Here is a 17369-nt window from a genome sequence, read left to right as displayed (position 1 = left end):
TGTTCATCCTACCAGGAAGATACTAAGGTCTTAAAACAGTATTTTGTATCATAACCCTCCTGGACACCACAAGATGAAGTCGAAGGAGGCCCTTAACTCTAGCACACGTTCTTCCAAAACCTACTCATAGCTTCCTTCCACACCTCTCACAACCCGCTCCCCATCTGTGCCCGGTACTCCTGCCCTCCAGACCCCTCACCTGCTCTTACACCTGTCCTCCACACACCCCTCACCTGCACCACACCTGTCCTCCACACACCCCTCACCTGCACCCACTCCTGTCTTCCACGCACCCCTCACCTGCACCACACCTGTCCTTCACATACCCCTCACCTGCACCCACACCTGTCTTCCATGCACCCATCACCTGCACCCACACCTGTCCTCCACACACCCCTCACCTGCACCCACACCTGTCCTCCACACACCCCTCACCTGCACCACACCTGTCCTTCACACAACCCTCACCTGCACCACACCTGTCCTCCACACAACCCTCACCTGCACCACACCTGTCCTCCACACTTCTTATGTTTTCTTTAAGTTGCTCCTGTTATCTCTTCCCCCTCTGGCTCTCCTTGGAGCACTGTGGAAGCCACTGACCAGGTTTAAGGAAGGCAGCCAGAACAGGGCTCCTTCCTCCTATACCGTACTTCCCAGCAAACAAATACAGTCTCTGGGTCCCTGCTCTGTTCCTTCTGAGCCATCAAGACAGCCCAGGTAGCCAGGTGGGGAGAGCTAAAAGCAACAACAAAAAATGGCCATGGAGAGGAGATGGCGTTTTTTTTGTTTTTTGTTTTTTGTTTTTTTTTTTTGTTTTTTTTTTTTTTTTTTTTTGGTTTTTCGAGACAGGGTTTCTCTGTGGCTTTGGAACCTGTCCTGGAACTAGCTCTGTAGACCAGGCTGGTCTCGAACTCACAGAGATCCGCCTGCCTCTGCCTCCCAAGTGCTGGGATTAAAGGCGTGCGCCACCATCGCCCAGCTGTTTTTTGTTTTTTGTTTTTTGTTTTTTTGCTTTGAATTCCACTCCACATACCCAATTGCTCCAGAGGGAAAGGCTGGATGCCTTCCCAGACTCAACCTGGGTCTCGGGAACTCTAAATCTTGCTTTAAGTCAACAGAAGCAAAACTAGCTGGTGCTACCTCTGGAACTGGTGACCTCTGGAACTGGTGACCTTCAAGTCCTCCCCGTGCTGTCACCAGAATTTCAACTAGCATGTAAGCGTGAAGATGATCTGTGGTGAGCCTGAAGTACCACCTTGTTTCTGTTTAAGATGTTGTTTGTTTATTATACACTGCCACCTACTGGCCAATTGTGTGCCTTGCACCCAAGTAAGTCTTCCTAAAGCTACTCAGGAGGGAGGTTAAGAACAGACCTAGATTGTTCCACCTGCTGCATTTTACAGTTGCACAAAGACAAAAGCCTTTAGGGGTCTCTCTGGCTCTTTGGTAAACTGAGCTCTCGTACCCCAGAACAACTCCTGTCTTGCCAGGCCTTGGAACCCCAGGTTCAAGATTAGACCGAGGCTTCTAAGGTTTTGTTAGATTCTAGAAGGCTTTTTCTTTTTGAAAAACAAAAACCCGATTTTACAAACAGGCTTCATTATTCCACCTCATCCTCGCGCATAGGGCGGCAATTGGACTCATCTCTTTACCTCTGCTGGTCCTTCCCACGTCCCAAATATCCCAACTTCTTCTATTTTCATGTCCTTCAAAAAAAAAAAAAAAAGTATCTAGAATCCACATGGAGGAGAGGAGTCTGCATTTATCTTTCTGAGTCTGGAGTATTTTCCACGAACCTCTCCAGCTCTCCATTTTCCAGCAAATGGCACAACCGCCTTCTGTCAGAGCTCAGTTCTTACGTCTACGTTCCCTGACAACAAGCCAACGTGCTCGGGAGACAGCGGCCACAGGAAGAGTCTGGTTTCCTATCCAGAAAAGCATGCCATCCCTGAGCTCTTGCCAACGCTGGGGTCTTCTTTGGTTCTCAGCCCCGGACACAGGCCACTCTCCTTCCGTCTCTCTCCCTCTGTAACGCCTACGCAGATGAGACGACACGGTGCTGGTGCTCACATACCTGCAGCAGGGTGGCATCTCGGCTTATCCCTGATAATATTATACATAAGGAGAAGAGATCGCTCATGCACTGGCTGTCTTCTATAAAAAACCTCGCCTAGTATGAACTAAGACTTGTGAAATGCTCAATTAGCCACACGATGCACTACAATTTGGTGGCTATTCTTATCTCATTTTATATCTTTTAAGGGGCCGAGAGGATCTGAGAAAGTGAGACCAGGGGCCAGTGTATGTGTGTGCACGTGCGTGCGTGTGTGCACGTGCGTGTGTGCGTGCATGCGTGTGTATTTGTGTGTGCGTGCATGCGTGTATGCATGTGTGTGTGCGTGCTTGTGTGTATGTGTGCATGTGTGTGCGTGCATGCGTGTGTGTGTGTGAACTGACTGAAGGTGTGATGTGCCTAGCGAGGGAAGATCAGAGTCCAAGAAGTCGATTCCTTCCTCCTTGAGCGTGCAGCTCGGAAGCAGCTCATTCCCCTTACATCTCACAGGCATCTTGGATGCTGTTGCCCTGGTGATCTGCGGGAAGACAGCCAGCCATGGTGTGGGAGCAGAAACCCAGGTGGCGAGCCCTGTGCTCGGGGTGGAGACGGGACCACGGTGGGTGGAGGTGTGCTCTAGGTCCTTTGCTGAGCCAGGGCTGGTCTGAGCATGTGTGTTCATTTTAATTCAAGTATTAATTCGTGTCATCATGATGACAACGCTGTGAGCACAGTGACAGCAGGGCCTCAGACAGTGAACTGAAGCCTAGCAGGAGGAGGCTACTTGCCTGGAGCTGCAGAGATGAAGGACGGCAGAGCTTGGATAGATATATAGTCAATCTAAGCTCAGTCAAGTTCTGTGCTCTGTCAATGCCTTTAGGAGGAGAATTCTACGTGGGTGAGACCAGGAAACCTGCACTGTGCCCGTCTCCACACTGAGCTAGGGGAAGACAGTCACGGCATAGGAAGGCGGCGGGAACCTGCAGATAGTATATGTGGGAAGAAACCAAGCCAGTCACATGAGGACTACAGGGGGAGATGCCTAGCTAGCCCTAGCTGGCCCAAGCTTATCCAAAGCACAATGCACAGGGATGGGGAATCTGGATTGGACTTGTTAGCCCCAGCAGAGGCATAAGGAAGAGGCCCAAGAGGAGAAGAGTCAGATGCAAGACTCTGGAGGACCAGCCAACAATCTGCAGGAATTCACCTGTCAGCTAACTCTACGTCAGGGCAGAGTGGAAGCAAGGCCTTCCTAGGGCCCCATTCCAAATCAGCATGCTAAGTCAAAATCATAAATTCGCCTCCATTTTATGACATAGTAGGCCAGCTTGTCACACTACAACAGACTACTGGGTACCAGAGTTATGGCTGCTCCTGGTTATTATGGAGACCAGGCATCCAAAGCAGGTGGCTGTCACAGGAAAAGAGCAAGATTTCCAAAAAGTATACATGGAAGCTGGATAGATGGCTGGGGGCGGGGGAGCTTGCTGCGTAAGCATGAGGACCTGAGTTCGGATCCCAGCACTCACGTGAAAGTGGGAGTGGAGGCACACTCCTGACAGTCCAGCCCTGAGGAGGTGTGGCCAGAGGATCCCTAGGGCCTGCTAGCCAGCCCGACTAGACTAACTTTTAAGTGTCAAGTTCAGTGGGAGACCGTGCCTCAAAGAATAGGGTAGAGAATGATTGAGGAAGCCATTCAACATGAACTTCTGGCCTCCAGAGGTGCAAACACGCACGCAACATATACATCCAATGCATCTGTATTCATACCAGCACAATAGCCACGATTGCCGTCACTGAAGCAGGGTAACGAGTAAGCATTGTGTGTGCTCTGTGCCTGGATGCTGTTGTTGCTATTGTCTCAACTACATTTATTTAGGGGGCACTGCCACAGAATGTGGCAGAGGACGAGTTGTTCGAGCTGGTTCTCTGCCTTTGCCACGTGGGCTCCAGAGGCCAGACTCAGGTGCCTTTGTCTCCCGAGCCATCTCATCGGTCCCTGTACCTGGCATGCCATTGATGGGCTCGCACACAAAGCAAGTTGATGAAGCTGTAGACAATCACCTTACAGGCAAGGAAGCTGAGGCCTGACAGGGCGAGCAGCTTGCCCAAGGCCACACAGTTGAACGCGCGTGGCAGATGGGAACTCAGCTGGCATGGTTCTGCTGTCCTAATAACCAGGGTGTCCACGGTCCAGACTGATGGTAGGTGACCTCTCAGGCACCTCCCACAGGCAGTCACCTTTCTGTTCTTTCTCAGTTACACAGAAACAGGCAGCAGAAGGCAGGAGGCAGCGTGAGGGTCAGCAGGTCAGTCTTGGTACTGTCCACGGCACAAGGGTCTGGGGCGTCGGTCACCTGCCTACCCTGCTGTTCACAGATGCCCACTGCTCTGTCCTCATGAGCCTGTTGGTATCGGGCACTGAGGAAGAGCCCACCCAGCCCCACTGCAGAGAAGAGCACAGGCAGACAGGGAAATGCTAAGGGCTGGGGTCCTTTTTACATCCCAGTAACCTAGTCACGCTCAACTGACTGGGAGGATTCAGTCAGGGCCAGGGCAAGGGGCAAGGGGGATGAAATCCTTCCTCCTCAACTCCTAGCCCTGGATCCCTGCACACAGGCTGTGCTGCCTGGAGGCCAGGGCAGACACTTCCTCTTCTCTGTTCTTAGGCCCTGTGCCCTTCAGTCCCCACCTGGTCAGGGCCCTCTGTACTCAGCGTCTTCTGTCACTCCCTGCCCCTTGCTGTCCTAATGGCACTCAGAGTGATGCAGACAGGTGTGAAACCACAAGCTGCATCCAACAGGGCTATACCAGGGTCCCCCCACGCAGGGAGGCTCCAGCACTGGCTGGACGATGAGCTCCTTAGATGTTCTCTCAATTCCCACTCCCTCCCCCAGCCGGATTTGTAGGTACAGAGGCACAAAAGGCCATAGTGGGGAGGTGGCCCTCTTCACTGCACCCCAGACTTCAGCAGACCCTACTTGAGAAAGAAGCAATGTTGCTCCCATTAATTGAGGACACTCCCAGAGGAAAAGGGGCTTCCAACCACTCCTGCCTTTGGGAAGGTCTGAGATGGGCTTGACTGCAATGCCAGCCATGCCAAGGGCTGCCCAGATGGCACACTGGGGACCTCCTGCCTGGAGAAGCAGGCTGGGCTTCCGGGGAAAACCTGTCGAGGACAATTTCACAGCTGAGTGCTCTGCACTTTCATTTTTCTCTGAGGCCTCTTTGGCTGCCCCCGGAGAGGAAGATGCCTCCAGACACTCTGGGTAGCAGGACACTTCGCACTTCTGGGCTCTCCTTGGACTGCCTAGCCACATCTGAATTTATTTTGTTATCGACTGGATACCCTATACGCAGCTTGGAGGCTGCAGGAAGTCTGGGGCGGGTGCCAAGCAGCAGGGAGGAGCGGGTTGCCTGGTTTCCTGCTCCAGCTTGAATCCATGAAGGGAAAATCTTCAGCTGTCTCAGTTTCCCCCACCAGACTAGATACTGAACAAAAACCTTCATGGCTCGTGGTGCCAAGGCAATGCCCCTTTCTGGATGTCATTTTGATCACGTAGAAAGACAATGTGCTTTTCAGCCATTTTAGATTCATCTTTTGAGAGTTCTCTGTTTAGGTCTGTACCCCATTTTTTTTAAAAATTATTTATTATGTGTATAGTGTTCTGGGCACCAGATCTTATAGATTGGTGTGAGCCATCATGTGGTTGCTGGGAACTGAACTCAGGACCTCCGGAACAGCAGTCAGTTCTCCTAACCTCTGAGCCATCTCTCCAGCCCCTGTACCCCATTTTTAAAATTGGATTCTTTGTTCTTTTGATGACCAATTTCTTGAGTTCTTTGTATATTTTGGAGATCAGACTTTTGTCTGATGTGGGGTTGGTGAAGATCTTTTCCCATTCCGTAGGCTGTCGTTTCGTCTTGTTGACCATGTCCTTTGCTTTACAGAAGCTTCTCAGTTTCAGGAGGTCCCATTTATTAATTGTTTCTCTCAGTGTCTGTGCTGCTGGGGTTCTATTTACGAAGCGGTCTCCTGTGCCAATGCGTTCAAGTGTACTTCCCACTTTCTCTCCTATGGGGTTCAGCGTGGCTGGCTTTATGTTGAGGTCTTTGATCCATTTGGACTTGAGTTTCGGAAATGAAAAGCCTCGTGAAGACAAATGAGCAGCTAGACTTCCAAGAGGCACAAACCTGTTGATGGAGGACTGGGGACACACCCGTGCACTGACCCCCTTGCTAGATGCACCCTCATTAACAGGCCCTTGCACCCTCAAAATGCAAAGAGCAGTTTTATGCCAGTGGCCTGTTTGGCTAGCCCGGCCGCCGCTCCCTGCTGGGCCAGAAGGAAGACTGTTACCTCGTTTCCATACGGAAGTCTTTGTAGCAGTCCCAGTGGAGAAGTCCAAAGTTTGATTTGAAAAAGGGAGCTACTTCAAAAGCATTGTCAGGCAGAGGTGAGGGATCCTGGAGAATGCATACATTACAGGGGGCATCCATTAATCCACCTTCAGGCCACCCTCCAGCGGGCCTCTGGCTGGGATGAGACTCTGGAGGACAGGCATCGACGTACCTGGGGGAGGCAGAGTGAGGACAACCCACGCTGATAGAAAAGTAAATTAATGTGTTTAGGGCTTACCGCTTGGACTGTGTGTGTGTATGTGCATGCGCAGGGGTGGGTGGGTGTTCACGCGTAGAAAAATGAAAGAAAAACGTGGGTTTTTTTTTTTCAATAATAAAAAGGAAGTTACTCTGCGGGGCCCCTAAAGCTTGTGAAAAATTAAACTCGACGGATTCAAACTGTCCTATTTCCACTTCAAAAGGGAAGAGGCGCTGAGCTCTTCCCAACTTAGCTTCAAACGCCCAGCACCCTAGAAAATTTCTGTAGAAAAATAAAGGCTGGCTGTTCCCCCAAGCGTGTACCGGTTACTGTGCCCGCTGTCTCTCCTCCACTAATTATACCCCTGTGAGTCTATTAATCAACTGGTAAATTATTTAGAGAGGCCTGCGCTGTCTTCAGCGCGTACAAACACACCACACCGGAAGGCTGCTGGTAGCGGGCAGAGGTCCCCTAGGGTCTCCCCTCGGCGGGAAGGCAGCTCGCAGCTAGCACAGGCTCCAAACAAGGATCGGCTTCCTCTTGCCTCCTCAGACGGGGGCTTTGCATGGTCTTTCAACTCCGCAGCTCTTTGCAAGTTTTAAACAAAAGGGGAGAGCAGCCTATTGTCGACTCTTTCGTGTGCATTTAGCGATGAGAATATTAATTCCCCATTTTAAACAAAACGAGGCATTGCAACTAGGCTCTGATGTAGGCGGCCTCCTGGGACCCGGACTCGCCGAATGCTCTCGGAATTGCTGTAATCGTCCCAGTTTGGGCTGCATGGCTTGAGTTACGCTAGCTAGTTTTGCTAGGTGATTGTTCAAGTGAGGGTCTCAAATCTCCCTCAGACCTCCCACCTCAGTTGAGATTCTATGAGACCTCGAGGGACCTTACTAGGCAGACATGTTTAGGAAATCGAGGCTGTGTGGGAAGAAATGCTGCTAACTCCAGGTAAGGATCTTTTCCAAAACACACCAGAACTGTCATTTTTATTATGCCAATTAAACAGCTACAGTCTCCCCTGGAAGTAGGGCACTTGCCTAGGATGTCCCAAGGAATGTGTGCCTTTCCGCTCTAACTGCTGGATGTCAGACAGGTGAACTGGGAGTCCATTGCAAGCATGCCAAGAGCCAACTAGGCAGAGCTGTGGTGGATGACTCTCCACTCCTGGAGAGTCAGAAGTGGGAAAAGCTAGAACCCAGTTCCAAAAGCCCCACTGAAGAGATGGGTCCTTGCAGGCAGGGTCCTGATGAGACCAAGCATGCTGTGGACAAATGTGGATAAATGCATCACAAAGATAAGCTAGACCTTTGGCTGGGTTTTGTTGGTGTTTTGTGGTTTTTTTGAGACAGTCTCCCTGTGTAGCCCTGGCTGGCCTGGAACTCTCAGAGATTCTCCTGCCTCTACGTCCTGGGTGCTGGGATCAGAGGCGTGCACCACCAGACCCCTGCCCTTCGGCTGTTTCTAATTCTCCGCTATTGAAAACCCAAGCAATATCCAAGAATGAGACCAATGACCAGATCAGGGGTAGACACCACCCTCCTAAACCAAGGCGGGGTACCAGTGAGTCACCTAGGGGACCACATCTGTAAATGAACCCTAGCTCCCAAAAAGACAGCACATGTTTGGAGGTCCTTCTGTTTATGTGTTGATTTCACTGGTTAATTAATAAAGAAACTGCTTTGGGCCTGATAGGGCAGAACAACTTAGGTAGGCAGAGAAGACAAAACTGAATGCTGGGAAGAAGGGCAGAGTGGGAGATGCCATGGTTCTCCTGCCTGAGATGTACACTGGTTAGAATCTTGTCGGTAAGCCACAGTCACATGGCAATACACAGATGAACAGAAATGGGTCAAATTTAGATGTAAGAGTTAGCCAATAAGAAATTAGAGCTAACGGCCAAGCAATGTTTAAATGAATACAGTTTCTATGTGGTTATTTCGGGTGTAAGCTAGCCGGGTGGCTGGGACGGAACAAGGGCCCCACTCTCCTGCAATGCATGTTTTCCAACCAGGTGAGTCAGCACAGCCAAGCAAGGTCAGAAAACCAGATATTTGGAAGACAAAGTCACAATGGTCACTTTCCTGAGGAAGCGAAACTCAGAAAGTCCCCAGACACCTTTTGGGAAGACCGAAGCCAGGGGAAGGAGCCATACACGACACCACTTGGAGACACCATCATTGCAATCACACACGGAGACCTTGTAGCCCCTTGCTTGGCATTTGGGAGAGAACCTTGGCAAGCACTGTGAGCTTCCACAGAGGCAAAGGAGGCTGGCGGTGCCAATCAGAAATGCTGGCGAACTCACCTTTCCAAGAGTCTGGAATCCTTTTTACTCATTTCTTACCCAGGCAAAAATATACCTGAAGCTAGAGCCTGGCTGTCAGACCAGGCCCTGTGGGCTGTACGGGAGGCTGCCTGCCTACAGAATGGCTCACATGGAACGCAGGGGATAGATTCATTGTGTGTACTGAAGCTCAAGTCAGAAGGAGTTTGGGAGGTCAGATCTACACATTTCAAAGTCCGGGGCACAGAGTAAGTGTCCCACTGGCCCTCTGTCTGTGGTGCTGTTGCCTAGAGTTGGGACCGAGAGATTGAAGACAAGCCAAGATGGGGCCCTGGGGTCCTTTGGCCAGAAAACGTAGAAAGATGGGGAGTGAACAGTCCGGTTATTAATTTTGCTGCTGATTTGAGAGGAAAGAGGTGTTGGCAGCATCTGTGAGAACAGAAAGAGAACATCACCAAGTCCACAAAGGTCACAGCTGGGACAGAACATCACGAGGCCCAATGGGGGACTCAAGAGGAAGGGGTTCCATGGGGGGGAAAGATGACATCTGGATCCACCCGGTTGAGCCAGTGACAGGACTGCGAGGGTGGCATGAACACAGAGCTGTGAGGCTCTGGGGCATGCACGGGGAGAGGAGACAGGACAGGGCCTGAGCCTGCCATAGCAGGGAGGGCCTGTCTGTGAGAAAGGTGACCAGGAGGTCAGGAACAGTAGCATGGTCGAGCAGAGGGCTTACAGCTGACTTAGGGGTTCCCAGATGAGTCTGAGGTGACTGATTTGATGAAGTATCCATGATGGGCGGACACACGGCAGTGACAGCAACCAGCTCAGAGGTCCCAGGGGCTTTTGGACCACAGTTGTGTCTCTGTATTTTTTACTTCATTTTATTTGATACAGGTTTTCATGTAGCTCAGGCTGGCTTCAAGCTTAAGCTATAAACCAGACAGCGGTGGCACACACCTTTTAATCCCAGCACTCAGAAGGCAGAGGCAGGTGGATCTCTGAGTTCAAGGCCAGCCTGGTCCACAGAGTGAGTTCCAGAACAGCCAGGGCTACACAGAGACTGGACTACACCCTGTCTCAAAGAACAAGAAACAAACAAAATACCCACACAACAAACAAACAAACAAAAACCATCAAAACCCAAATCTTAAGCTTTGCAGCTGAAGATAACCTTGACCTCTTGACCTCACTCTGCCCTCTATGTGCTGTGCTTACAGGAAGGTGACACATTCCTTGATGTCCCCCCCCTCTCCGATTCTGTTTTTATAACCCTCTCTGCCTGGTTAGCCAAACCCTCTGTGCCTTGCAGGTATTTGGTATTTCCACATTCCTAAGACGGCTGTTGGCACTCAGGGCGCAGGTACTAGAATACGTGTGGGAATCTGAAGAGGGGCATCTGAGATGCCTGGATAGACTCCCATGTACACACACACACAAGCACACATATACATATACATCCACACATACATCCACACAGACACACAGAGACACCCACATACAAACATACACACAAGCACAATATACAGATACACACATAATACATACATGCACATGCACACAGACACAGAGAGACATACCCACATACTCATACATACATACATACACACATATATACATATGCACACACTTACAGATCCATCCATACACACACACACACACACATTGTAAGTAATAGAGGAACAGCTATGGTTGTGTGGTCTCCTTCTGAATCTCAAAAGTGTGACAGAGTTTACCAATTTGTCCTTTAGCATTCAAGAGGGACCTTCTGACATCGGGTGTAAAAGACATGGCACGGCTTCTTTCAGGAGAGTCCTTCTGAGCATCTGCCTTCCACTGTTGCCTCTGCCAAACCAAGGTTTGTCCTGGGCAGGGTCTGAGAGTCCATCTCCCAGGCCCACCATCAGGATGTGAACATTTTGGGTGACTTTCCCCAGGCGGGGAGGACTGTGACTTCAGATCCCAACTGCATCGCTCCTTGCTAGTTCTAGCTGATGGTGTTTACCTGCTGCTCTGGGGACTGCCTTTTCATAGGCTCTGCCCCCATTTCCTTTTCTGTTGCTATGATAAAATACTAACAAAATCAACTCACAAAGGAAATGGCTTATTCTGACTCACAGGTGAAGGTACAGCCTATCCTGGTGGGAAAGTCTAGGCTGTATGAGCCTGAGGTAGCTTGTCCTGGACAGTTTTGTGCCAACTTGACACAAGCTAGAGTCATCTGAAAGGAGGGAACCTCAGTTGAGAAGACACCGCCATAAGATCTGGCTGTAGGGCATTTTCTCAATCAGTGATTGATGGGGAGGGCCCAGTCCACTGTGGGTGGGGCCACTTCTGGGCTGGTGGTCCTGGGATCTATAAGAAATCAGTCTGAGCAAGCCAGTAAGCAACACCCCTCCATGGCCTCTGCCTCAGCTCCTGCCTCTGTTCCTGCCCTGTGTGAGTTCCTGTCCTGACTTCCTTCAGTGGTGAACAGTAATGTGGAAGTGTAAGCCAAATAAACCCTTCCTCTCCAAGCTGCTCTGGTCAGGTTTTTCATCACAGCAATCGTCACCCTGACTAAGATGCAGCTGGTTGCAGCGCAGCTACAACCAGGAAGCAGAGAGCTATGAATGCAGGCTGCTGCTCGGCTCCCGTTCTCCGCTTGCACAGTCCAGGATCCCTGCCAGGGAAAGTTCCTGTGCACAGGCAAGCTGGGTTTTCCTGCATTAGTTACCAAAATTAATACAAACCTGCACGGGTGTGTGCCTCCAGGCTCGTCTCCTAGGTAACGGCTGCAGGTCAGGTTGACAGAGAACACTAACCATCACAGGTCAGGATCTGGGAACAGTCCTTATACCTGAGTGTCAACACACCTGTGGGCTAGGGCACTCCACAATCACAGACGTCACCACTCCTCAGACAGCCTCCTTCAGGAAGCAGGCATGGCTGTGGACGGTCTGGCCGCTCCTCAGACAGCCTCCTTCAGGAAGCAGGCATGGCTGTGGACGGTCTGGCCGTCCTCTGTTCCACCTCACCTTCCCCTCAAAACACAACTGTGGAGCATCATTGGCGCCCCTGCTGCCCCAGATTTTGGGAAGTGGCCCCTCTACACAGTGCGTGTGTCCCCTCTCCAAGGTGGGCACTCGGGCTGGCTTGGCAGCTTCTCCCAAGTCCACTAATGAGGCCCTGGGTGGTGATGTTATGTAAATGCACCTCTTGCTATGCTGTGAGACAAGACGGCAGAATGCATCACTTCTGTTGCGAAGGTCTGGTAGTGGTGGTTGTTGGGTCATTAATTTGTAGGAAATGTGAACGGCTGGTGGTGTATTGTCTAAACAAACACAGAGGTGTGGAGGGATAAAACACCAAGGAGGGAGCCGTCCAGAAAAACACACACCTGTTTCCATAGTCACAAGACCCCAGGCCATGATGAGAGCCATGCCTGTCAGCTGGGCCTCAGAAGGGCCTCCTCAGTGTGTCTGGGTGGAGGCTGAAGGAGCCAGACATCCTGAGAGGAAATGGCTCCCCATTGCTCCCAATTACACCTTTGAGATGTTTGAGTAAGCCAATCGCCTGGCATCCACACCCAGTGAGAAAGGCCGAGGAAGAAAATTAGAGAGTCATGTGCCTCAGGACCCCACAAAGAAGCATTGAACAGCACCTTTGGGGTGACAATGACGCACCCACTGTCACTGTCAGGGGCAGGGACAAGCTGTCACACTCTCCGGCGACAATACCAAATCTTCAAAACTAGCCTGTGACCTAAGCATACAGTCGGTGTAAGGACCTGGTGGGAGAACCGACAACACCGAAGCAAAGAGCATTTGCAAGCAGCTGGGCAACCACACAGCCCAGACCTCCGCTGACAATGGGGCTAGGGTATGGGGCAATGTATCTGCTTAGTGCTAGGGTTCTATCCCCAGCGCTTTATTAACAGAAACGCAAGCCGCAGCAATTCACAAAAACTGAAATGCACAGAACAATTATCTTATCATATTATATTCAACCTTACCAACCTCACTTGGAATCAGAAAGGTGGTCACAAATAAAAACAGATTAGCAAAGTTTATTTTTCTGGTAGGCAGAATAACCCTCCCCCAGCCTCCGATGGGCATCTATACCCTTGAGGCAGCAAGCATAAGGAACAGCTTAACAACCTCAGCATCGGGGCTGGAGAGATGGCTCAGCGGTTAAGAGCATTGCCTGCTCTTCCAAAGGTCCTGAGTTCAATTCCCAGCAACCACATGGTGGCTCACAACCATCTGTAATGAGGTCTGATGCCCTCTTCTGGCCTGTAGGCATACATGTAGACAGAATATTGTATACATAATAAATAAATAAATGTTTAAAAAAAAAAGTTAAAAAAAAAAAGAAACAACCTCAGCATCTGCTTGGCTTGGACCATGCATGCACACGCCCCTCCCCAAACAATGCACTCAGCAACCTTGTTAGGCGGCCTAAGAACTCCCACCCACATCAAGCTGTATCTGTGCCTGCTTTAGACGATGGAAACAAGTTACTCCTGGTCCTAGTTTGGTTTCTGCTGCTTTGATAAACACCACGACCCAAAGGGTTTATCTGGCATATAGGTTATGGCCCATCATAGAGGGGAAGCCAGGGCAGAGGGAAGTCATGGAGGCAGGAGCTGAAGCAGAGGCTATGGAGGAAGGCTGCTTTCTGGCTTGTTCCCCGTGACTTGCATAGCCACCTTTCTTCTACAGCCCAGTTCCATCTGCCTAGGGATGGCACCACCCACAGTGGGCTCCCACATGAGTCAGCAATCAAGAAAGAGCCCACAGACATGGCCACAGGCAAATCTGATGGAGGCAATTTCACAATTGAGGTTCCCTCTTCCCAGGTGTGCCTAGGTTTGGGTTGACAACTAACCAGTGTCCTCTCCTTAGTGGGTCCCTTGATAACACCCCATTTCCACTCAATCCTGAACACAACCCAACAACTACAAGTTATGGGTTGGGACATATTAAATTGGTTTTAGGAGTATGTGTAGTAAGAAAAACTGTGTCCTTGGAGAACACTTTTAGGGCAAATTCTCCATTTAGCTTCTAGGCCTATGCCTAATGAGTGTGGTTAAAACCAGATGCATTATGGGAAGGAAGGTTTACACAATCTATTCATCAAAACAGAGACCAGCCCTCACTAGGCTCCTTGCAACCAAACTCCTCCCTCTCTAAAACCCTATAAATAGAAAGCCCTGAACAACAGCCACTCCTGGGGTCCCTATCAGTCAACAGGGGGCTTCTGATCCGAACTTTTGCTTTGATTTTAAGTGAAGCTTCCTTTCTACTTCTGCACATTTGTGTGAGTCATTATTTCGGTCCTTAGAATAAGAAGCCAGGAATAGCTGGGTGAGGTGCACACGTCTTTCATCCTAGCATTCAGTAGACAGAGGCAGGCAGATCTGTGTGAGTCCAAGCCAGCCTTGTCTACATATTGAGTAGGTCTACGTAGAAAAGCAGAAGAGAGAGAGACAGAGAGAGGGATAGAGCGGGACACAGATGTGTTCCACTGCTTGGCTTCAGAAAGGGAGAAGGGCCCAGCAGCCCGAGGAATATAGGAAGCCTCTAGGAGCTGGGAGAAGAAGGCAGGTCCTGGACAACCCTTCATTCAGTTCAGGATTTCTGACCTCCATAATAAAATAAACAAGGTCTGCTACATCAGCAACAGCAGGCAAACATGCTGGTGACAGCCAGAGGTGGCAAAGAGACAGAGGAGGCAGGCACACACTGACAGAGGCATGCACACAGGGGCAGCATTCCATACTAACGGGCATGACTTTTGCTGCAGTCCTTCAGTGAATAACTGGGGATGCTGTTCAGCTTATATACACAAGAAAACACCCTTCATAAAATAACCCAAGAGATGCAAACTTGGAAATTACTCAAACACTTATTTTTTTGTAACTTCACATGGTGGGGGCATGTGGACATGTTACAGGAAGGGTCCATCCCTTGCGAAGTCCATGACTGTTCGCTCTGTTCCTTGACTTGGTCACTGTCTTTAGCTCTGCTCTTCTAGGTGCTCGCTGGTGGGAGCTAGTTTTTCACACAGTCACAAATAGCACGGCACAGGACAAAGCCAAGGCCACCTGCTACATGTTCTGACATCCTGTTCATTCATTCAGTGCACAAATCTGCAGTGTGGAGCCTGGAACTGTGTAGGGCAGGGGCAGGACTCATGGACACACATCAGGGGCCACTGTGCTGTTATTCTTTTTTTTTTTTTTTTTTTTTTTTTTTTTTTTTTTTTTTTTTTTTTTTTGAGGAAGGGTCCCACATAGTCCAGGCTGACCTTAAACTTGTGATTTAGCTGAGAGTAATCTCCAACTCCCAAGTACTGGGATTTCAGGTGGGTATCACCATGCCCAGTTTATGTGGGCATCACCTTGCCAAGTTTATGTGGTGCTGGGGATCCAACCCAAGGCTTCATGCATGCCTGGCAGGCGCTCTACCAACTGGGCTGTGTCCCAGTCCAGCTGCCCTTGCTTCCCACCTCCTGGGCCCTGTGCATTGATGGTCCAGGCAATGGTCATGAAAATCTTGCGCGCATAGATGCCTATCTCCATCTCACCACCAAGATGCTTGGACCTTTGAGAAGTACGTGGGGGTTTCTTGGGGCCACATGACTGGCTGGTTGGGGCAGTACTGGAATCTGAACCAGGCCAGAAAGGATCACAGACACAGATTGGTTCTCAGGCTGCCCAACAACCCCTGCCTCAGGAAGCTGACCTAGCAGGAAGTCCAGAGGTGCCCTTTCTGGAGACTCAGATCCAAGAATGTTTTCAGACTGTAAATGACACAAGGTCCATGGAAAGGCTATCTGATCCTGCTTCCCTAGCAAGCCCTCCTCTGGGCCATCTGTGAGAAGTGAACCTTCTTAACAGGAAGAAATAGAATGTTCTAAACCACCAGTGGCAAGCCACCACATCTGTGACTTACCTGGCGTGGGACCAGATGTGGATGCCACTAAAATAGCAAGCCAAGACTGTTGTGGAATAGAATAGTTGTTTAACGATGTAAGATGTGTCTCATTTGTTTGTGTTGCAGAATAATTGTTTAACTATGTAAAGATGTGGTACATTTGTTTATACTGCATTTGTTTAAATATGTAAAGATGTGTTGCTGTTTTATCTTGCTTGCTGAAGACACATGATTGGTCTAATAAAAAGCTGAAGGGCCAATAGCAAGGCAGAGGAGGGATAGGCGGGACTGGTGAGCAGAAAGAAAAGGGAACCTGGCCAGCAGCCTGGGGGCCAGCCTGCTGGGGAGCCTGCCAGACAGGCAGACATGGAGGAAGCAGGAAAGCAGGATGGACAGTCGCACATAGATGAGGTAAATGAGCCTCAGGGCAGCACACAGATTAATAAAAATGGGTTCATTTAAGTCAGAAAAAAAAAAAAGGAGAAAAAGCAAGAGACCAGCCTAAGCTAAGGCTGAGCATTCATAATTAATAATGAGTCTCCATGTCATAATCTGGGGGCCAGTGGTCCAAGAAAGCTTGCTGCACACAACCAGGGCACGTCTGCATCCCCAAATGCCTGCCCCCCCCTTTTCCTGGCCAAGCCCACAGGTGGACAGAGCACCTGCCCTGGAGTCATGAGGCTGACGGTTAGCGGCAAGTGTGGCCTACCTGTCATCCTCTTTTCAAAGAACGGCTGGATGAGCTCCCCGAAGCTTGACTTGGCTGCCACAGCTTCCTTCAGCAGCTGCCCGCAGCAGACTGAGGGGGAGAGGAGTGGAGACACTGTTAAATTTTAAAGAGAAGGAAAGATGGGAAAAAAGACACTCTGGCTCACTGCCTGCTGGGGCAGGAAAGGTCACCGAAAAAATATAAAAGGGTGTGTGTGGGGCGTCCAAGAGGAAGCAAATATCAAAAAGGAAGTTGGAAGGGAAGGGAGAGGGAGAAGGAGAATGAAAAGGAATGCATTTGCCAAAGAGCATTAAAAATGGACCGCTCGGGAAGACACTAACGAGGCCGTCGCTGGCAGGGAGGCTCCTGCAGGGCCCTGGCTATACCTGGAATTGCCAAGCAGACTTGGCGCTCTTTGGGTTGCAGTGGAGGAACAGTGTGCAGTTGGGGGCATGCTGGGTTCATATTCACAGCGTTTGATTCAAGGGGGTTGGGGAGCATGGTGGTACCCCAGCCTTTCCATTGGCACGGTGCTGGAGGGATGGTGGGTTTGTGAAAGGACCAACGGGCATCTCAGACACACTAAGTCCTAACTGAAGACCCTGTTGAAGCCCCCCTGGTGGGTGCCACTTTCTTCGTTCCCCTTGGCTGCACGCCCACTGTAGTGGGGCCTTTTCTGTCTTGCCCCACTGTGTCTTCAGCCTCGACCCAGGGCCAGCACATGGGAGAGGTTGGTCAGTGAATAGTGAGTGAAAAACAAAACAAAAACAAAACCCCACAGGCTCTCATCCCTCATC

General features: G+C 50.2%; 1 protein-coding gene across 2 annotated transcripts in view; it reads right to left on the bottom strand.

Annotated features, from left to right (window-relative positions):
* The window catches only part of Ak8 (adenylate kinase 8), a 119369-nt gene that overhangs the window by 55848 nt on the left and 46152 nt on the right, over positions 1-17369 (bottom strand). For both annotated transcript variants that reach the window (XM_057754925.1, XM_057754926.1), the window contains one exon: positions 16573-16662. In XM_057754925.1, coding sequence (XP_057610908.1) covers positions 16573-16662 — 90 coding nt within the window. The remainder of the gene's footprint in view (positions 1-16572; positions 16663-17369) is intronic.

The sequence above is a fragment of the Chionomys nivalis genome, chromosome 22, assembly GCF_950005125.1.
Source record: "Chionomys nivalis chromosome 22, mChiNiv1.1, whole genome shotgun sequence".
In the NCBI taxonomy this organism is placed as follows: Eukaryota; Metazoa; Chordata; class Mammalia; order Rodentia; family Cricetidae; genus Chionomys; species Chionomys nivalis.
Note: the sequence above shows the minus strand (reverse complement) of the source record. Positions and strands in the feature narration are given on the sequence as shown.